A 23,190-nucleotide genomic window follows, 5' to 3' on the forward strand; every position below is an offset into this window, starting at 1 on the left:
TATTATTATTATTAAATGACTTAAATGCTAATGTGAAAGAGAGGCAATGCATGTTGACCAAGTAGAAAAGGGAAAAGGTTGAAAGGATGCTGTTGTCTCTTTCGGGTGACAAGTCACCTGGTACAGATCATCTTGACGCCAAATTGCTTAGAGTTACAGCTAACCAAATATCTACCCCAATATCTCATATTTTATATAATAAGTGCTTGATGTATGGGGGTGTGCCCAGAAGTCTGGAAAGAGTCAAAGGTTATTCCACTACCTAAGGATAAAAAAAATCTGCATTCACTGGTCCTAATAGTCGTCCTATAAGCTTGCTGCCTGTGTTAAGTAAATTATTGGGGGAAAATGGTATCTGTACAAATCAAGGATTGTTTGTCATGTAAATGGTCTGATGACGGGTTTCCAGCAAACAAAGAAGGGCTCTGAGTACGGCCTTAGCACAAATGACAAATGATTGGTTAAAGATGACAGGAAGTTAGTTGGTGCAGTGTTGCTAGATTTCAGTGCTGCTTTTGATGTAATTGATCATGAACCGTTACACTAGGTAAACTCAAATGTTATGGTTTTAAGTCTGCAGCTCTATCCTGGATGGAAAAGCTATCCTCAAAGAAGCTGCCTAGGCCCACTTCTCTACTCTAATGATTTACCTTCAGTGATTTACATCCAGGAGAAGGCAAAAAGTGTTCTTTAATGGTAGCTTTTCAAACAGTAAAGATATACACTGTGGTGTTCCTCAGGGAAGCTGCCTAGGCCCACTCCTCTATCTTTACTAATGATTTACCTTCAGTAATGAACGAAGCAAGAGTGGTAATGTGTGCTGATGACTCTACAATGTATAGCGCAACATCAGAATGTAATGAGTTAACAGATTTACTGAGTAGTGAACTAAGAATGGTGTCTGAGTGGGTTGATATGAACAAATTGGTGTTGAACATTTATAAAACTAAATGTATTGTATTTGGTTCAAGATATATGCTTGCTGATGATCCCCAATTTAATTTGTCGTTGAATAGAACGCATGTAGAGTAAGGGGAGAAAACAACACTACTAGGCATCATGTTGGACGCGGCTTTATCATGGTCAGAACACATACAGTGGGGAAAAAAAGTATTTAGTCAGCCACCAATTGTGCAAGTTCTCCCACTTAAAAATATGAGAGAGGCCTGTAATTTTCATCATAGGTACACGTCAACTATGACAGAGAAAATGAGGAAAAAAAATCCAGAAAATCACATTGTAGGATTTTTTATGAATTTATTTGCAAATTATGGTGGAAAATAAGTATTTGGTCAATAACAAAAGTTTCTCAATACTTTGTTATATACCCTTTGTTGGCAATGACACAGGTCAAACGTTTTCTGTAAGTCTTCACAAGGTTTTCACACACTGTTGCTGGTATTTTGGCCCATTCCTCCATGCAGATCTCCTCTAGAGCAGTGATGTTTTGGGGCTGTCGCTGGGCAATACGGACTTTCAACTCCCGCCAAAGATTTTCTATGGGGTTGAGATCTGGAGACTGGCTAGGCCACTCCAGGACCTTGAAATGCTTCTTACGAAGCCACTCCTTCGTTGCCCGGGCGGTGTGTTTGGGATCATTGTCATGCTGAAAGACCCAGCCACGTTTCATCTTCAATGCCCTTGCTGATGGAAGGAGGTTTTCACTAAAAATCTCATGATACATGGCCCCATTCATTCTTTCCTTTACACGGATCAGTCGTCCTGGTCCCTTTGCAGAAAAACAGCCCCAAAGCATGATGTTTCCACCCCCATGCTTCACAGTAGGTATGGTGTTCTTTGGATGCAACTCAGCATTCTTTGTCCTCCAAACACGACGAGTTGAGTTTTTACCAAAAAATTATATTTTGGTTTCATCTGACATTCTCCCAATCCTCTTCTGGATCATCCAAATGCACTCTAGCAAACTTCAGACGGGCCTGGACATGTACTGGCTTAAGCAGGGGGACACGTCTGGTACTGCAGGATTTGAGTCCCTGGCAGCGTAGTGTGTTACTGATGGTAGGCTTTGTTACTTTGGTCCCAGCTCTCTGCAGGTCATTCACTAGGTCCCCCCGTGTGGTTCTGGGATTTTTGCTCACCGTTCTTGTGATCATTTTGACCCCACAGGGTGAGATCTTGCGTGGAGCCCCAGATCGAGGGAGATTATCAGTGGTCTTGTATGTCTTCCATTTCCTAATAATTGCTCCCACAGTTGATTTCTTCAAACCAAGCTGCTTACCTATTGCAGATTCAGTCTTCCCAGCCTGGTGCAGGTCTACAATTTTGTTTCTGGTGTCCTTTGACAGCTCTTTGGTCTTGGCCATAGTGGAGTTTGGAGTGTGACTGTTTGAGGTTGTGAACAGGTGTCTTTTATACTGATAACAAGTTCAAACAGGTGCCATTAATACAGGTAACGAGTGGAGGACAGAGGAGCCTCTTAAAGAAGAAGTTACAGGTCTGTGAGAGCCAGAAATCTTGCTTGTTTGTAGGTGACCAAATACTTATTTTCCACCATAATTTGCAAATAAATTCATTAAAAATCCTACAATGTGATTTTCTGGATTTTTTTTTCTCATTTTGTCTGTCATAGTTGACGTGTACCTATGATGAAAATTACAGGCCTCTCTCATCTTTTTAAGTGGGAGAACTTGCACAATTGGTGGCTGACTAAATACTTTTTTTCCCCACTGTAGATAATATTGTTATTAAGATGGGTAAGGGAATTGCTGTTACAAGAAAATGTTCCGAGTATGTAACGTCTAGCACTCTGAATCAGGTGATTCAATCCCTGATCCTATCACACCTAGAGTGCTGTCCAGTTATATGGTCATCTGGAGCAAAGAAAGATATAAAAAAAGCTCCAAATCGCTCAAAACAGGGCTGCCAGATTAGCTCTTCATTGCTCTATCCGTATGAATATTATCCAAATGCATCAGAATCTCTCATGGCTTCACGTTGAAAACAAATTACTATCCAGTCTTCTGATTTTCTTTAGGAATATTTTTAAACACAGTATTTTTTAGACCAGTTAATACATACTAGCAACACGCATAACCACCCAACCAGACGGGTATATTCAGGGCATCTAAGACAACCCAAGACAAGGACAAATCGCCTTAAATCTACAGTTTTATACAGACCCATAGCTGAATGGAACTCTTTACCAATCCATATTTCTCAGGCAAAAAGTAAATCCACCTTCAAGAAAAAACTAAAAGAACATCTAATGAGGTAGACCATGTGACAGGAAATAGAAAGCATCAACTGAATGTTAAATGTGTTACCTGTCAGGTATTTTAATTGTCTGTATTGTCTACTTGTTAAATGTTTGTAAAGTCTTGATTTGTAATTGTTTGTAATGTCTTATTAATTGGTGTTGGACCCCAGGAAGATTAGCTAACGTTACGGCATTAGCTGATGGGGATCCTAATAAATATTTACAAATGCACTTACTGTGACACTGGTTCTCCATAAAACCCAACAGAAAGGTCATTTTCTGGAACTCTTCAGTTTTGAGAGTTCAAATATCATCCTTCTGAACGAGCCTGTGCCCCCAGCTACAACAGTAACAGATAGCCTATAGAAAGAAAGTTACTGATTCACACAGCCATATCTGTTGAAATATGTATAATGTACTATAACGTCATGTCATGCACTTTGCACTTGGCAGTATAAGAATGGTCCCACCCTGAGTTACTGCAATACTGTATCCCTGGCAAGCATGTGCAAGGCATGTTTATGTTTACAATGGTTTATTTTCATGTATTGATTGTATTTCCCACCGTGGGTACATATAAATAACCAACTGCCAACTGCCTGACATCTGAACTACAATCAAACAACACCGTACAATAGAGCTGGTACATGTTTACACATTGGGTATTTGTTTACACATAGTGGTACACTGTGTTCTTGACTGTTGCAGACTTTGTAGCTGCTCCTAGTCCAAACTAACACCTAATGGCCTTCACTACCTTGTCCAATCTGCAGATCCGAACCACTAGAAAACCCTGTCTCTCTCTGCCAACCAGACAGCAGCATGTGACTGAGGGAGGAATCTCTCAAGGCTCCACAATGTGACAGGCAGACATTCCAGTCCAGAACACAGCCATCTAATATCTAGCTAACATCCACGTAGCTAACAGCTGTCTAATATCTAGCTAACATCCACATAGCTAACAGCTATCTAATATCTAGCTAACATCCACATAGCTAACAGCTGTCTAATATCTAGCTAACATCCACATAGCTAACAGCTATCTAATATCTAGCTAACGTCCACATAGCTAACAGCTGTCTAATATCTAGCTAACATCCACATAGCTAACAGCTGTCTAATATCTAGCTAACATCCACATAGCTAACAGCTATCTAATATCTAGCTAACGTCCACATAGCTAACAGCTATCTAATATCTAGCTAACATCCACATAGCTAACAGCTGTCTAATATCTAGCTAACATCCAAATAGCTAACAGCTATCTAATATCTAGCTAACGTCCACATACAGTGCATTCGGAAAGTATTCAGACCCCTTGACTTTTTCCACGTTTTGTTACGTTACAGCCTTATTCTAAAATGGATGAAATCTTTTTTCCCCTCATCAATCTACACACAATACCCCATAATGACAAAGCAAAAACAGGTTTTTAGACATTTGTGCAAATGTATATATTTAAAAAAAAACGGAAATATAACATTTACATAAGTATTCAGACCCTTTACTCAGTACTTTGTTGAAGCACCTTTGGCAGCGATTACAGCCTCGAGTCTTCTTGGGTATGACACTACAAGCTTGGCACACCTGTATTTGGGGAGTTTCTCCCATTCTTCTCTGCAGATCCTCTCAAGCTCTGTCAGGTTGGATGGGGAGTGTCGCTGCACAGCTATTTTCAGGTCTCTCCAGAGATGTTCGATCGGGTTCAAGTCCGGGCTCTGGCTGGGCCACTCAAGGACATTCAGAGACTTGTTCCGAAGCCACTGCTGCATTGTCTTGGCTGTGTGCTTAGGGTCGTTATCCTGTTGGAAGGTGAACCTTTGCTCAGTCTGAGGTCCTGAGCGCTCTGGAGCAGGTTTTCATCAAGGATCTCTCTGTACATTGCTCCATTCATCTTTCCCTCGATCTTGACTAGTCTCCCAGTCCCTGCTGCTGAAAACATCCCCACAGCATGATGCTGCCACCACCATGCTTCACCTTAGGGATGGTGCCAGGTTTCCTCCAGACGTGACACTTGGTATTCAGGCCAAAGAGTTCAATCTTGGTTTATCAGACCAGAGAATCTTGTTTCTCATGGTCTGAGAGTCCTTTAGGTGCCTTTTGGCAAACTCCAAGCGGGCTGTCGTGTGCCTTTTACTGAGGAGTGTCTTTCGTCTGGCCATGCTACCATAAAGGCCTGATTGGTGGAGTGCTGCAGAGGTGATTGTCCTTCTGGAAGGTTCTCCCATCTCCACAGAGGAACTCTGGAGCTCTTTCAGAGTTACCATCGAGTTCTTGGTCACCTCCCTGACCAAGGCCCTTCTCCCCCGATTGCTCAGTTTGGCCGGGCGGCCAGCTCTATGAAGAGTCTTGGTGGTTCCAAACTTCTTCCATTTAAGAATGATGGAGGCCACTGTGTTCTTGAGGACCTTCAATGATGCAGACATTTTTTGGTGCCCTTCCCCAGATCTGTGCATCGACACAATCCTGTCTCGGAGCTCTACGGACAAATTCCTTCGACCTCATGGCTTGGTTTTTGCTCTGACATGGACTGTCAACTGTGGGACCTTATATAGACAGGTATGTGCCTTTCCAAATCATGTCCAATCAATTGAATTTACCACAGGTGGATCTCAAGGATGATCAATGGAAACAGGATGCACCTGAGCTCAATTTCGAGTCTCATAGCAAAGGGTCTGAAAACGTATGTAAATAAGGTATTTCTGTTTTTTAATTTGCTATACCTGTTTTCACTTTGTCATTATGGGGTATTGTGTGTAGATTGATGAGGAAAATATAATATGTAATCAATTTTAGAATAAGGCTGTAACGTAACAAAATGTGGAGAAAGTCAAGGGGTCTGAATACATTCCGAATGCACTGTAGCTCACAGCTATCTAATATCTAGCTAACGTCCACATAGCTCACAGCTATCTAATATCTAGCTAACGTCCACATAGCTAACGGCTATCTAATATCTAGCTAACGTCCACATAGCTAACGGCTATCTAATATCTAGATAACGTCCACATAGCTAACGGCTATATAATATCTAGCTAACGTCCACATAGCTAGATATTAGATAGCTGTTAGCTATGTGGACGTTAGCTAGATATTAGATAGCTGTGAGCTAACGTCCACATAGCTAACGGCTATCTAATATCTAGCTAACGTCCACATAGCTCACAGCTAATAGCTAACATACGCTAAGGCCTATCATCCGCAGCATGTTCTGCAGGGGGCTTGGCTGAGGGCATCACTAAGGGACTCATCATCAAATGTAAACACTGAAGAGACGTATTATGACATGGATGGATAGGTCTATCTGTTACTATGAACATTTCTGTTATTTCAATACATTGCTTAGAGATTCCTTCTTCATTCTTTAATGTGAATTTGCATGATATGTCATGTCTTGGAGGGCCTTATTGCGTGTGTGTGTGTGTGTGTGTGTGTGTGTGTGTGTGTGTGTGTGTGTGTGTGTCAAATAAACGTTTATTCGTCACATACACAGTTTACAGCAGGTATAAAAGGTGCAACGAAATGCTTACTTGCTCCCACAACAGAGTGTGTGTGTGTGTGTGTGTGTGTGTGTGTGTGTGTGTGTGTGTGTGTGTGTGTGTGTGTGTGTGTGTGATGAGTGATGTCTCATAGCGCTCGAGAGGAAAGCTACGGTACAAGTTACAGCAGGCTGAGTTGAGCTCTAATCATATGATTATACCACTATGTTGCCCAGCTGGTTCTGACAGACACACTGCTCTCTCTCTCTCTCTCTGCCAAGGCGGAATGATGTTCTGACAGACACACAGCTCTCTCTCTCTCTCTGCCCAGGCTCAATGATGTTCTGACAGACACACAGCTCTCTCTCTCTCTCTCTGCCCAGGCTGAATGATGTTCTGACAGACACACAGCTCTCTCTCTCTCTGCCCAGGCTGAATGATGTTCTGACAGACACACAGCTCTCTCTCTCTCTCTCTCTGTCCAGGCTGAATGATGTTCTGACAGACACACAGCTCTCTCTCTCTCTCTCTGCCCAGGCTGAATGATGTTCTGACAGACACACAGCTCTCTCTCTCTCTGCCCAGGCTGAATGATGTTCTGACAGACACACAGCTCTCTCTCTCTCTCTCTCTGCCCAGGCTGAATGATGTTCTGACAGACACACAGCTCTCTCTCTCTCTCTCTCTCTGCCCAGGCTGAATGATGTTCTGACAGACACACAGCTCTCTCTCTCTCTGCCCAGGCTGAATGATGTTCTGACAGACACACAGCTCTCTCTCTCTCTCTCTCTCTGCCCAGGCTGAATGATGTTCTGACAGACACACAGCTCTCTCTCTCTCTCTGCCCAGGCTGAATGATGTTCTGACAGACACACAGCTCTCTCTCTCTGCCCAGGCTGAATGATGTTCTGACAGACACACAGCTCTCTCTCTCTCTGCCCAGGCTGAATGATGTTCTGACAGACACACAGCTCTCTCTCTCTCTCTCTGCCCAGGCTGAATGATGTTCTGACAGACACACAGCTCTCTCTCTCTCTCTCTGCCCAGGCTGAATGATGTTCTGACAGACACACAGCTCTCTCTTTCTCTCTGCCAAGGCTCAATGATGCTAGTTATCAAACAAGATTAATTCGCTGTTACTTTCTTATTCTTCGTTTTTTTTTCTCAGTTGGTTGTTAAAAATAACTGTTTTACTTAAAATGTTTGCTCACAATCTATTGAGCAAATGTACAATTAAGCTGTAGCTCAGCTGGTAGAGCACGGCGCTTGTAACGCCAAGGTAGTGGGTTCGATCCCCGGGACCACCCATACACAAAAAAATATGTATGCACGCATGACTGTAAGTCGCTTTGGATAAAAGCGTCTGCTAAATGGCATATTATTATTATTATTACAATGTTATGACCAATGATGTATGCATATAAACCCAGGATTGCTGATGCTATGTTTTGGCCATGGAGTGGCTTTGACTTGTCGGCTTTATTGGCACTCCTCAGAAAAGCAGAATTAATGGAATTTTACAGTATTTAATTTACAATTTTCAAGGACAAAATGACATGTATTTAGGTCTGTTTTAGTTGTAGTGGGGCCAGTAACATTAGTACTTTCTAAAAATGTTTTTTGTTTTTTTTGTTTAGCTCACATAATATAATTTAAAGGATGCATTCAGGTGTCTGTAATACAATAAACTTGGCAAAAACAAATGTAGGCATTAGTAAATGCATTTCTATAGCTTCCAAAATATGTTTTACACCGGTGGAGGAGTGCCAAGATGGAGGGGTGGTGACTTCAAAACAGCGGCTCCTGTTAGTCATCTAGTGTTTATAGAAATCATTAGTTATGACACTATTGATTTTACATTTACATTTTAGTCATTTAGCAGACACTCTTATCCAGAGCGACTTACAGGAGAAATTAGGGTTAAGTGCCTTGCTCAAGGGCACATCGACAGATTTTTCACCTAGTCGGCTTGGGGATTGACCTTTCGGTTACTGGCACAACGCCCTTAACCACTAAGCTACCTGCCGCCCTACCTGCCACTTCAATCACTTTTTCTCATGTCACATGAAAACATCATAGATTCAAATGAGTTAACGGTTTAAACTTTAGATCGGTTCAGTACCCTATACTCCTTCTGTAAATTAGGCAATGACTGCATTTAGCTACAGTATAATGTTGTGTTTATAAGGCAATATAAAACTGGGTAAATTGCATCAAGTATCATCAAGTGTTACCCCAAATTATTGAAGTACAACTGCAGGCTGGGCAGAATAGTTTTACATCTAGACCTGTGTCTGAGCTGTCTCATCCCCTCGCTATTTTAGTGTAGTGTCAGTGCAATGCTGTCTGTAGTGAATGGGAATAAACATCTGACTCCCATTAGTTGGAGAAAATCCGTCACGCTAAAGACATGTGTGAAGCTAGCCATAATAAGGATTAGCCACGATCGTGGACTTTGCAGATCGCCTTCAAAATAAAAGCCCCCGCATTCGAAAGGATACAAATAGTGGAATCATGCCATATTTGGACTTGATAACGCTAAACAAGGACGGAATGTTATATAAATTCTACAAAAGACAATAATTTGTTAATTTGACAGAAAGAACAACAATCTGTTCAAATCACACTGTGAATGTATTCGACTTTAGAATTGCATTGGGGGCATACTTACGGCTCTGTACAGCCTTCCCTACGGATCTTGGGTCCATGAAATGGGGTCTCAGCCTCCTCAGTGACACCCACAGACTACAACTGTGAAGGGTCTTCACAAGATCCATAGGCAAGGCTGTACATTGCAATATGAATGTTCAATACATAGTAGGCTGACTGGTGAGCGTAATGTGGCTCATTTCACACCGGTTTCAAAGTCCCGCAATTAGTGCTACGATGCTAATATGTGTGAAAACTCTTCAGAATTGTGATCTGTGGACGTCACCGACTAGGATTATACCCCAATTCATAGACCCAAGAGCCATAGGGAAGGCTGTACAGTGCATATAAGTATGCCCCCAACGTAATTCTAACGTCTAATACATCCACAGTGCGATTTCAACTGTTTTTTTTCTCTTTTGTTGAATTTATATAACAATATTCCGACCTTGTTTAGCATTATCTAGTCCAAATATGGCATGATTCCGCTATTTGTATCCGTTTGAATCACTTTCAATTACTTTTATTTTGAAGGCAAACAGCAAATACCACTTCTGTAGTATGAAAATGTATGCATTCACTAACTGTAAATCGCTCTGGATAAGAGCGTCTGCTAAATGACTGAAATGTAAATGTAAATGTAGCTAATCCTTATTGTGGCTAGCTTCACACAGGTACGCTAAAGCTCCTCCTCGCAAGACCTCTCACAAAGAATGTCCAAAATCTTCCATCAAAACTATTTGCAAAAGGAATGACTGACCTTGTTTCGAAACGATCTATTGTAATGCCTAATGGGACACGGAAATCTATTATAAAGTCATTCCAAATCAACAAAAGAAAATACGGAACAAAACATAAGCTACAATACTGGTTGTGACTTGCATTCTAGCCTCCTGCAGTACACTGGGCAGTGTAGGCTATCCCACGCAGCGAAACATTTCTATAGCCAGACAAACTTCCAAATGAAATGCTTCCTTACCCGATGGACCTTAGTTCCGTTGAAAACCAAGACAGCAAAGCTCAGGCTGAACTAAATTTAGACAACTCCTTCCCTAAAAGTTGGATAAATACGTCTGTTTTAACGAGGTCTATTGTTGAGCCGTCCAGTCGTTGCGTTGTGAAATGAGTAAAGTTATTTTGGAGCGGAGTCCAGCCCACTGCGCACTGTAACCCGACCCAGGTGTTCCAGTGCACAGCTGGCACAGGTGAGCCCTCCCCTGGCCGCGGTGTATCATGGGGTATGTAGGTTTTTACACATTGACTGATGTCACTCTCACAATATTCGGAAATTACATTGCAATGGCAGTATAGAGCAATGTGGCCTATTTCTAATTGTTTACAAATGCTTTTGTCTTTTCTATGGTAGGACTTATTAGATAAAGGTAGAATAGTTTCAGGGGTGAGTAGTCTAGTATCTGGGTGAATAAATAAATTAATGTTTCTGTTTGTCAAATAAAAATCAAATAACGTGTCAATCATGTAATCCTACTTTGCATCAAATTATACAGTATGTTGGGGTTGTCACTAGTTACCACAGCCACAGCTATATCTTAAAAATTAAGGAAAATAAAAATGTGCTTTTTGGTCTCAATTTAAGGTTAGGATTAGAGGCATAAAGTTAGCAGTGTGGTTAAGGTTAGGGTTAGGTTTAAAATCAGATTTTAACAAAATAAATTGTAGAAATAGGCGGGGATTAGCCATAGCTTTTGATACGGTAGACCATTCCATTCTTGTGGGTCGACTAAGGAGTATTGGTGTCTCTGAGGGGTCTTTGGCCTGGTTTGCTAACTACCTCTCTCAAAGAGTGCAGTGTGTAAAGTCAGAACATCTACTGTCTCAGCCACTGCCTGTCACCAAGGGAGTACCCCAAGGCTCGATCCTAGGCCCCACGCTCTTCTCAATTTACATCAACAACATAGCTCAGGCAGTAGGAAGCTCTCTCATCCATTTATATGCAGATGATACAGTCTTATACTCAGCTGGCCCCTCCACAGATTTTGTGTTAAACGCTCTACAACAAAAGCTTTCTTAGTGTCCAACAAGCTTTCTCTGCCCTTAACCTTGTTCTGAACACCTCCAAAATAAAGGTAATGTGGTTCAGTAAGAAGAATGCTGTCACGGTTTCGGCCGAGGCTGCCTCTCTTCCTTGTTCGGGCAGGCTTCGGCGTTCGTTGTCTCCGGAATACTAGCTGCCACCGTTGTATGTTTTATGTTCGTTTGCTTTTGTCTGTTTGTTGTGACACCTGTTCTCGTTTAGCGTAATTAGTGTCCTATAAGTTTCTGTACTTCGGTGTCCTGCGCTTGGACTATACTTCGGTGTCCTGCGCTTGATTCCACCACTACACCCACCTACAGCACTCTTGACAAATGCCCCTCTCCCCACCGGTGTGATTACTACCCCACAGGAATCTTCTCTTGGTGTCAGACTGGGTTCAAATGCCTTCTGTTTCATGTTTCTGTATTTATATATCTGTATATGTTATGTATTTATGTGTGTACAGTGAGGGGGAAAAGTATTTGATCCCCTGCTGATTTTGTACGTTTGCCCACTTGCAAAGAAATGATCAGTCTATAATTTTAATGGTAGGTTTATTTGAACAGTGAGAGACTTTTTTTAATTTTTTTTTTTTTTTATAAATTGATCTGCATTTTAATGACGGAAATAAGTATTTGACCCCCTCTCAATCAGATAGATTTCTGGCTCCCAGGTGTCTTTTATACAGGTAATGAGCTGAGATTAGGAGCACACTCTTAAAGGGAGTGCTCCTAATCTCAGCTTGTTACCTGTATAAAAGACACCTGTCCACAGAAGCAATCAATCAATCAGATTCCAAACTCTCCACCATGGCCAAGACCAACGAGCTCTCCAAGGAAGTCAGGGACAAGATTGTAGACCTACACAAGGCTGGAATGGGCTACAAGACCATCGCCAAGCAGCTTGGTGAGAAGGTGACAACAGTTGGTGCGATTATTCGCAAATGGAAGAAACACAAAAGACCTGTCAATCTCCCTCGGCATGGGGCTCCATGCAAGATCTCACCTCGTGGAGTTGCAATGATCATGAGAACGGTGAGGAATCAGCCCAGAACTACACGGGAGGATCTTGTCAATGATCTCAAGGCAGTTGGGACCATAGTCACCAAGAAAACAATTGGTAACACACTACGCCGTGAAGGACTGAAATCCTGCAGCGCCCGCAAGGTCCCCCTGCTCAAGAAAGCACATATACAGGGCCGTCTGAAGTTTGCCAATGAACATCTGAATGATTCAGAGGAGAACTGGGTGAAAGTGTTGTGGTCAGATGAGACCAAAATTGAGCTCTTTGGCATCAACTCAACTCGCCGTGTTTGGAGGAGGAGGAATGCTGCCTATGACCCAAGAACACCATCCCCACCATCAAACATGGAGGTGGAAACATTATGCTTTGAGGGTGTTTTTCTGCTAAGGGGACAGGACAACTTCACCGCATCAAAGGGACGATGGACAGGGCCATGTACTGTCAAATCTTGGGTGAGAACCTCCTTCCCTCAGCCAGGGCATTGAAAATGGGTCGTGGATGTGTATTCCAGCTTGACAATGACCCAAAACACACGGCCAAGGCAACAAAGGAGTGGCTCAAGAAGAAGCACATTAAGGTCCTGGAGTGGCCTAGCCAGTCTCCAGACCTTAATCCCATTGAAAATCTGTGGAGGGAGCTGAAGGTTCGAGTTGCCAAACGTCAGCCTCAACCTTAATGACTTGGAGAAGATCTGCAAAGAGGAGTGGGACAAAATCCCTCCTGAGATTTGTGCAAACCTGGTGGCCAACTACAAGAAACGTCTGACCTCTGTGATTGCCAACAAGGGTTTTGCCACCAAGTACTAAGTCATGTTTTGCAGAGGGGTCAAATACCCGCCACATGGAGTCGGTAGAGCGCAACAGGACAAGGACATCCCGGCCGGCCAAACCCTCCCCTAACCCGGACGACACTGGGCCGATTGTGCTCTGCCTCATGGGTCTCCCGGTCGCGGCCGGCTGCGACACAGCCTGGGATCGAACCTGGGTCTGTAGTGATGCCCCTAGCACTGCGATGCAGTGCCTTAGACTGCTGCGCCACTCGGGATGCCCCTTTCACAACATTCCTAAAGAAAATAATGTACTTTTTATTTCATAAATTTTCCCTGACACTCAAAAAGTACTCATTACATTTTGAATTCTTAGCAGGACAGGAAAATGGACCAATTCCCGCACTTATTGTCACGGTTTCGGCCGAGGCTGCTCCTCCTCCTGGTTCGGGCAGGCTTCGGCGATCGTCGTCCCCGGAGTACTAGCTGCCACCGATCTATGTTTCATGTTCGTTTGGTTTTGTCTTGATGTTGTACACCTGTGTCTTGTTAGTCCTCGTTAGTGTCCTATTTAGTTCTCGTTGGTTGTGTTTGTCTTTGTGTGTGATTGCTCTTCTGTTCTCGTGTTGGAGCTTAGTATTTCCCTCCAGTGTTTTGGAGAGGGTTTTCTGCACATGTTTGTGCACCGTTTAGTTGACGCCTGTGTGCGCCGTGTTTTCGCCTTCGGGCTTATTGTGCTTATTTATCTACGTAATATTACACTAAAGTCTTTTGGACTGAGCCTCTGCGTCCTGCGCCTGATTCATGCACCACACCCACCTTCAGCACCCCTTGACACTTATAAAGAGAACATCCCTGCTCATCCCTACTGCCTCTGATCTGGCAGACTCACTAAACACAAATGCTTCATTTTTAAATTATGTCTGAGTGTTGGGAGTGTGCCTCTGACTATCCGTAAATTTAAAAAACAAGAAAATGGTGCCGTCTGGTTTGCTTAATATAAGGAATTGTAAATGATTTATAATTTTACTTTTTTAGCAATTACATTTATTTTTGATACTGAAGTATATTTAAACCCAAATATTTTTAGACTTTTACTCAAGTAGTATTTTACACTGTGACTTTCACTTTTATGTGTACTTTTTCCACCACTGGAGTTACCTGGGAGATCCGTTTGACGTCTAGATGAAGATCGCAGATGCGTTGGATGAGGTTGCGTCAGTGAGGAAGAAGAAGAAGAAGAAGAAGAAGAAGAGGGCTTATTTTGTTTTTGTGTGTGTCCGAGGAGCAGAAGAAGTGGGCTTTGCACCTGAAAAAGATATTGGATTGGAATGTGTCGTGTGTGGATCTGTGAAGCAGGGTGCCTATCAAGGGGGTTATCTCTGGAGTATCGCTAGGAGTGAGAGCAGAGTATGTAACTGAAGAAGTAGAGGCAGTGGTTGGTGCACGCCGACTGACCCCTATGGTGGATGGAGTGGTTGGTGCACGCCGACTGACCCCTATGGTGGATGGAGTGGTTGGTGCACGACGACTGACCCGTATGGTGGATGGAGTGGTTGGTGCACGCCGAATGACCCGTATGGTGGATGGAGTGGTTGGTGCACGCCGACTGACCCCTACGGTGGATGGAGTGGTTGGTGCACGCCGACTGACCCCTACGGTGGATGGAGTGGTTGGTGCACGCCGACTGACCCCTACGGTGGATGGAGTGGTTGGTGCACGCCGACTGACCCCTACGGTGGATGGAGTGGTTGGTGCACGCCGACTGACCCCTACGGTGGATGGAGTGGTTGGTGCACGCCGACTGACCCCTACGGTGGATGGAGTGGTTGGTGCACGCCGACTGACCCCTTACGGTGGATGGAGTGGTTGGTGCACGCCGACTGACCCCTACGGTGGATGGAGTGGTTGGTGCACGCCGACTGACCCCTACGGTGGATGGAGTGGTTGGTGCACGCCGACTGACCCCTACGGTGGATGGAGTGGTTGGTGCACGCCGACTGACCCCTACGGTGGATGGAGTGGTTGGTGCACGCCGACTGACCCCTACGGTGGATGGAGTGGTTGGTGCACGCCGACTGACCCCTACGGTGGATGGAGTGGTTGGTGCACGCCGACTGACCCCTACGGTGGATGGAGTGGTTGGTGCACGCCGACTGACCCCTACGGTGGATGGAGTGGTTGGTGCACGCCGACTGACCCCTACGGTGGATGGAGTGGTTGGTGCACGCCGACTGACCCCTTACGGTGGATGGAGTGGTTGGTGCACGCCGACTGACCCCTACGGTGGATGGAGTGAGGATGCCCATTCCATCCATTATTATGATCTTTGAAGAAAAGTCTCTCCTTTCACATTGTGTATTTGGGTTATGTGACATACCCTGTACGAGCCTTCATGCCGAAACCCTTGCAGTGTGACACATTTAAAATATTTGAACCTGTGTCAAGTGTATGTAGACAGGAGGAGTATCATTAGTCCAATATTGGACTAAAGGAGCCTAACGTTACTCCAATTATGAAATGATTCATGTTTAGATGGGAGTATTTGGATGTGCCAAATACTCCATCTAAACATGAATCGATTCTTAATTGCGGTACGGTTCTAGAAACATAAATCCCTTTACTATCATATCACATCAAAATAATATCACAAACGCAAAATACACACTGTTTTAGCCAGTTTTAACACAGTTGCAGTCGCTCAGGAATTTTTCAGTGACAACATGTTTGTGTCTTCTGTCTGTTTTCCATAAACAAGCGCCATAACATGGAAATGTGGCCGTGTGGGAATCATAACCCTTTAAAGGCGTGTATCAATTCAACCTTTTGTTTTTTGAAAATTATCTCTCGCTGATATGAAAGAAAAGATCCTTATGATTCCAAAACGAGACCGCAAAGCTATGCATGTTAATGTTCAGACCAAGTGTTGGGGCTCTTAAAAAAAACTCCCCCCCCCCCGTACAGAAGATGCCTTTCGTTCAATGACTCTTATGTGTAATGTAATGGGGCTGAGAGTCATGATCAAGGGCTAGAGTATTGTATACCAGTTGAGGCGAAATGCTGTGGTGGCGAACATTTGCGCCCAAATTCCTGAAGTGCCCTGTTAGGGTGAAGGAGACAGAGGTGGCAAGAGTAAGGGCTGTCCAGAATGTCTCCTATCTGGAGGCGGTGAGAAGAGTGGAAGAATGGAGTAACTTTGAAGAAACCATGGTAGTTGGATTAAAGACTTCAGTAAATGTTAATCGCCAACATGATCACGTGTTAAAAAGGTGGACTCTGTATCGTTTATTGCATTGGTTCAAAACTGCACAGCGCAATTAAAGAGGTAATCTGAGAAAATGGGCAATCGTTGTGAGTGTGGCTGACATTTTTTGAGGGGGACTCAGGTATTTTACAGCAGAGGCATTACAAGGAATCCTGTCAACGAATGTTCCGTCCGTATTTTGTTTTCGGATGTTTGAGTGGATTAAACATTTTAGCTTATTTCTCTTTTCCGTTTTGGATTTCCCCCTTTTAGTTCCCGCATCCAGTAGGCGGCGGCAATACACGGTTTCCGGTGTACTTAGCCCTAAAATACCACCGAAGAAGAATAAGTGTTTCCGTTAAGATGGCTGTCGGTGCCTTCCCCATCGCCAAGCTCCTCTACCTCGGTGTACGGCAGCTCAGCAAGCCCGTGGCCAACAGGCTCAAGGCCGGGGCTCTCCGGAGCGAGTTCTTCAAGACATATGTTTGTCTTCCGCCGGGACAGAGTAAGTAATTTAGTTTCATTGAAGCTACAGAGTGAGTGGTTCTGATAACCGGGAGGTTGGGGAGAGTCGAAGGACGGGAGCGTCATGTAATAGCTAACCAATAGAATTCACCTGTCACTGCTACTAGGCCAATAGTTTACATGGGCAATGGTCGTGAAGAACGCCTATTGGTGACTTTAGGTGATTGAAATAGAAATGGTCCAATGATACAGTAACTACGTCAGTCAGGAGGATTATCCAGCGAACCATGAAGCCAATTGGAGCGCGTTAAGATTAATGATTGCAGGACTTCGTTCGTTTGTCATTGAAGTTGTCTGTAGGAAATTAAATGGAAGTGCTTTTTTTTGCCCCTTATTACGAAAGTACCGTACACTTTTACATTACAGCGACCTCCAGCATTAGTATTACAGTATTAGCTATGTCAGTATAGATGTAAAGAGCTTTATCTGAATACATATAATTTTGCATGCGTACCATGCTCTCTATCTGAGCAGAAACATGAATAGATTGATCGCAATGTGGGTCAGTAGTGTGCAACTGCACCCCGCAATTCATTGGCGTTCCTGCATGTGGGCATTTCTTCATCTGCAGGAACAGCCCCCTCGAGTATCCCATTGGTTCCTTCATGAACGCAGGCGGGGCCAAGGACACTGTCTACCGGTCGCTACATCAGAACCATGAAAGCCAATTGGAGCGCGTTAAAATTAGTGAACGCAGGACTTCGTTCGTTTGTCATTGAGGTTGTCTGTAGGAAATGAAATGGAAGTACTTTTTTGCCCCTTAATACGAATGTGCTGTACACTTTTACATTACAGCGACCTCAATGACAATTCGGGGCGTTCCTGCATGTGGGCATTTCTTCATCTGCAGGAACGCCCCCCCTCGAGCATCCCATTGGTTCCTTCATGAACACAGGCGGGCCCAAGGACACCGGTCGCCCCCACGTCCTGCTAGCACAGCGTGGGGGGGGGGGGGGTGTATCAATATTTACTTCAGTGTGGTGGTGGTGGTTATATCAATATTTACTTTAGTGTGGTGGTTATATCAATATTTACTTCAGTATGGTGGTGGTGGTTATATCAATATTTACTTCAGTGTGGTGGTGGTGGTTATATCAATATTTACTTCAGTGTGGTGGTGGTGGTTATATCAATATTTACTTCAGTGTGGTGGTGGTGGTTATATCAATATTTACTTCAGTGTGGTGGTGGTGGTTATATCAATATTTACTTCAGTGTGGTGGTGGTGGTTATATCAATATTTACTTCAGTGTGGTGGTGGTGGTTATATCAATATTTACTTCAGTGTGGTGGTGGTGGTTATATCAATATTTACTTCAGTGTGGTGGTGGTGGTTATATCAATATTTACTTCAGTGTGGTGGTTATATCAATATTTACTTCAGTATGGTGGTGGTGGTTATATCAATATTTACTTCAGTGTGGTGGTGGTGGTTATATCAATATTTACTTCAGTGTGGTGGTGGTGGTTATATCAATATTTACTTCAGTGTGGTGGTTATATCAATATTTACTTCAGTGTGGTGGTGGTGGTTATATCAATATTTACTTCAGTATGGTGGTGGTGGTTATATCAATATTTACTTCAGTGTGGTGGTGGTGGTTATATCAATATTTACTTCAGTGTGGTGGTGGTGGTTATATCAATATTTACTTCAGTGTGGTGGTTATATCAATATTTACTTCAGTGTGGTGGTGGTGGTTATATCAATATTTACTTCAGTATGGTGGTGGTGGTTATATCAATATTTACTTCAGTGTGGTGGTGGTGGTTATATCAATATTTACTTCAGTGTGGTGGTGGTGGTTATATCAATATTTACTTCAGTATGGTGGTGGTGGTTATATCAATATTTACTTCAGTATGGTGGTGGTGGTTATATCAATATTTACTTCAGTATGGTTGTGGTTATATCAATATTTACGCGTAAGCGTTTCCACTGACATTTCTCGCATAATTCCTTTTACTGACACAAAAAGGCCTGTTGTGCTGCAACAAGTAGATGACAGCGTGTCACACAGTGCTACCAAAACAAAGATCTACACACATGCAAGAGGCATGTCTCTCTCAATACAAAACATGGATTTACTATCTCTCTGAATTTTCTCAGGTTTTTCTGGATAAATATCAGCCTGTGTGTCCCTGGGCCTGTACCTGGCTTGTGTTCATACCACCTGTTGTATAAAGTAGTAATGGCACCGGTTCTCTCTCTCTGATTCCCTCCCGCTCTAGTTTACCACTGGGTGGAGATGAAGACCAAGATGAGGATCATGGGTTTCCGGGGTGCCACCATCAAGCCCCTGAACGAGGAGGCGGCAGCAGAGCTGGGTGCAGAGCTGCTGGGGGAGGCCATCATCTTCATCATCGGGGGAGGGTGTATGATCCTAGAGTACAGCAGACAGGCGGCCAACTCTAAGAGGAAGGAAGAAGAGCTGAGTCACACCATTGGCAGTCTGCAGACACAGATAGGAGAGCTGGCCCTGAACACAGAGACACTGGATGCCAGGCTGAGGGAGGTCAACAGGCTGCTACTCTCCTTACCTCCTCCAGCCCTAGCACAGTCTTCTCCTACCACCACGCAACTTCCTGTTTCTGATCCTACTACCACGCAACTTCCTGTTTCTGATCCTACTACCACGCAACTTCCTGTTTCTGATCCTACTACCACGCAACTTCCTGTTTCTGATCCTACTACCACGCAACTTCCTGTTTCTGATCCTGCTCCCACGCTGGCTTCCTCTTCCGTGGATCCCAGCCAAAAGTGATACCTGTGTAATTTCTGAGTTAGGCTGGTGGTCGCCAGATCTGTGTGTCTTTAGCCAAGTCCTCGGTCATGTCATAACTAGCCTTTCATATCTGGCTACTTAACACTCTCCCATGTAGTGTTGTCAGACCAGACAGAAGGGCTCTACACACTCTATGCAAACGGCACGATGGAGTTCCGTTTGTGTCGATCCCTGCCTACTTTTGTGCGGCAATTTTGTTTAGAGCGGACCGTATACGACGCTCTGTTTGCGTAGAGCGTTTAGAGTCCTTCAGACTAGGCTGTGATGCCACACGAGAGTCAGTTGTTGGTTAAAACAGACACAGATCTCTGTCCACCAGGTTACGTCTGTTAATGAAAGGATTGTGAAGCTTACCGTATGCTTCCCAGTCGAAACAGCTTGTGTATATATATATTATGATGACGTTTGCTTTGGTCTTTGGCAGTCTTTTTTTCTCTGCTGTTCATTTTTTCTTGAGGCAAGTCTGTTCGCTAGCCAGAGAACTAGTCCTAGTAGGAACTATTGACGGGATTCTTCAATTAATTGTTTGTCATTCAACAAGTAGCCTCTGCAGAGGCCCCAACAACCGGAATATTCCGGTTTTTCAGGGGCAATGGAAAGGGAGCATTAACAAGGCAACGCTATCTTAACTCCGCCTCCACATTTACTGAATTGGTTGAAATAGTGCAGAAGAGAACCTCCCTGACAGTTTTCTTTTCTCCTGGTCGAGACCAGGGTGTAGGGGATGTAGCTTCAGGCCTTTCTTTGACAGCTGCCATGTTAGGTGTTCAACCAGAGACGACTAGTTTTCATGCACACGTTTTCATTGAGAAACACTGCACTAAACATCTCTGTTAGATGGAAAATTGCGCGACCTAAGACTTCCTCTGCAAAAACGTCAGCATTTTATTTCAGGTTAATTTGGCCTGTTTTGAGGAAGTGTTACTGGGTATGTTGTTGGTACGGTGGCTCAAGAGGGACAAACAACAGTGTAGATCCGCTTTTGTTCAACTTTTTTCAAGTGAAGGTCATTAAGCAGTATGTGAGCAGATGTTATTTTCGCCTAGCCGAGTTCTGCTAGAATCAAACCGACCCTCTATGCAGATACCTTCATCAGTAAGTGGAGGAAGGTGCAACCACGATACAGCACTGTCTGTCTGCTGCCATATGCAGAGGATTGCCTGTAGAGCAGGGTGTGTGGGACTAAGATGCTGAGGATTGCCTGTAGAGCAGGGTGTGTGGGACTAAGATGCTGAGGATTGCCTGTAGAGCAGGGTGTGTGGGACTAAGATGCTGAGGATTGCCTGTAGAGCTGGGTGTGTGGGACTAAGATGCTGAGGATTGCCTGTAGAGCTGGGTGTGTGGGACTAAGATGCTGAGGATTGCCTGTAGAGCTGGGTGTGTGGGACTAAGATGCTGAGGATTGCCTGTAGAGCTGGGTGTGTGGGACTAAGATGCTGAGGATTGCCTGTAGAGCTGGGTGTGTGGGACTAAGATGCTGAGGATTGCCTGTAGAGCTGGGTGTGGGACTAAGATGCTGAGGATTGCCTGTAGAGCTGATGTGGGACTAAGATGCTGAGGATTGCCTGTAGAGCAGGGTGTGGGACTAAGTCTCTGACCAGGGGCAGCTGCTGAAGCAACCAGAGGACTCGCTGTCATATAGTGTGTTCATCTGTTTTTTTTGTGTGTTTTTTTTTGTTGACAGATCGTTCAATGCTTTATTTTACACTGAACAAAAATATAAACGCAACATGTAATGTGTTGACCCCATGTTTCATGAGCTGAAATAAAAAATGCCCTAAATTTTCCATACTCACAAAAAGCTTATTTCTCTCAAATGTTGTGCACAAATTTGTTTACATCCCTGTTGGTGAGCATTTCTCCGTTGCCAAGATAATCCATCCACCTGACAGGTGTGGCATATCAAGAAGCTGATTAAACGGCATGATCATTACACAGGTGCACCTCGTGCTGGGGACAATAAAAGGCCAGTTTAAAATATGTAGTTCCGTCACCAAACACAATGCCACAGATGTCTGAAGTTTTGAGGGAGCGTGCAATTGGCATGCTGACTGCAGGAATGTCCACCAGAGCTGTTGCCGGAGAATTGAATGTTAATTTCTCTACCTTATGCTGCATCCAACATTGTTTTAGAGAATTTGGCAGCACGTCCAACCGGCCTCACAACTGCCGACCTCCACATCCGGCATCTTCACCTGCGGGATGGTCTGAGGGGGGAGGGTGCTGAGGCGTATTGCTTTCTGTAATAAAGCCCTTTTGTGGGGAAAACCTCATTCTGATTGGCTGGGCTTGGCTCCCTGATTGGCTGCACCCCTGCCCAGTCATGTGATATCCATAGACTAGAGCCTAATGAATTTATTTCAATTGACTGATTTCATTATATGAACTGTAACTCAGTAAAATCTTTGAAATTGTTGCATTTATATTTTTGTTCAGTATAAAATATATATATATATCTACACTACACTACTCCACTGCCTGGACAAGGGGAACTGTTTCAACATATCACATTGCCATCACATTTCAGTGTTCTCTGGTTGAAATGATAATATTGAACAGTGATTTTTGATTGATTTGGCTTGGTGATAGTAATAGAGTGACTGATATGGCTTGGTGATAGTAATAGAGTGACTGATATGGCTTGGTGATAGTAATAGAGTGACTGATATGGCTTGGTGATAGTAATAGAGTGACTGCGTGGGGATCTATTATGCTTAGACTAGGAGGAGACCATGTGACCGGACCAGGAAACACTCTGGACCTATATGTCAGCGTTTCCCTCCTCCAGTACCCCCAACAGCCCAACTCCAGTCCTCCAGTACCCCCCAACAGCCCAACTCCAGTCCTCCGGTACCCCCCAACAACCCAACTCCAGTCCTCCGGTACCCCCCAACAACCCAACTCCAGTCCTCCAGTACCCCCCAACAGCCCAACTCCAGTCCTCCAGTACCCCCCCAACAGCCCAACTCCAGTCCTCCAGTACCCCCCCAACAGCCCAACTCCAGTCCTCCAGTACCCCCAACAGCCCAACTCCAGTCCTCCAGTACCCCCCCAACAGCCCAACTCCAGTCCTCCAGTACCCCCCCAACAGCCCAACTCCAGTCCTCCAGTACCCCCCTAACAGCCCAACTCCAGTCCTCCAGTACCCCCCCCAACAGCCCAACTCCAGTCCTCCAGTACCCCCCCAACAGCCCAACTCCAGTCCTCCAGTACCCCCAACAGCACTCATTTTTGTTGTTGGCCCGGACAAACTCACCTGATTCAACTCATTGAGGTCTTGATGATTAGCTGACAAGTTGAATCGGGTGTTCTGTTCTAGGACTGGAGGTGGGAAAGGCTGCCATATGGGTGCTTGGACCCAGGTGGGGAGGATGTCTTATAACTCCTTACATGACAGTATGACACAGGAAAACTAACTGACAATATTTGCTGAGAATAATATTTGCTGACTTGAATATTTCAAATT

The 23,190-nt window shown here is 44.2% G+C and overlaps 2 protein-coding genes across 2 annotated transcripts in view; one reads left to right on the forward strand and one right to left on the reverse strand.

Annotated features, from left to right (window-relative positions):
- The window catches only part of ppp1r13l (protein phosphatase 1, regulatory subunit 13 like), a 93,448-nt gene extending 82,942 nt beyond the window's left edge, over positions 1-10,506 (reverse strand). The window contains exon 1 of the mRNA XM_084147675.1: positions 10,325-10,506. The gene's annotated coding sequence lies outside the window, so the exon portion shown is untranslated. The remainder of the gene's footprint in view (positions 1-10,324) is intronic.
- Positions 10,507-16,179: 5,673 nt separating this feature from the next.
- Positions 16,180-21,511, forward strand: opa3 (outer mitochondrial membrane lipid metabolism regulator OPA3). Its single transcript, XM_084148156.1, has 2 exons — positions 16,180-16,918; positions 19,171-21,511. Exons 1-2 carry the CDS (start codon positions 16,777-16,779, stop codon positions 19,701-19,703), a joined length of 675 nt encoding a protein of 224 aa, XP_084004282.1. The 5' UTR covers positions 16,180-16,776; the 3' UTR covers positions 19,704-21,511.
- Positions 21,512-23,190: the final 1,679 nt, after the last annotated feature.

The sequence above is a fragment of the Coregonus lavaretus genome (genome assembly GCF_964263955.1).
Source record: "Coregonus lavaretus genome assembly, chromosome: 30".
In the NCBI taxonomy this organism is placed as follows: domain Eukaryota; kingdom Metazoa; phylum Chordata; class Actinopteri; order Salmoniformes; family Salmonidae; genus Coregonus; species Coregonus lavaretus.

Coding starts and splice junctions, on each gene's coding strand:
- opa3 (XM_084148156.1), top strand. CDS start 16,777: ATGGCTGTCGGTGCCTTCCCCATCGCCAAGCTCCTCTACCTCGGTGTA. Junction 16,919..19,170: donor TTGTCTTCCGCCGGGACAGA/GTAAGTAATTTA, acceptor CTCCCGCTCTAG/TTTACCACTGGGTGGAGATG.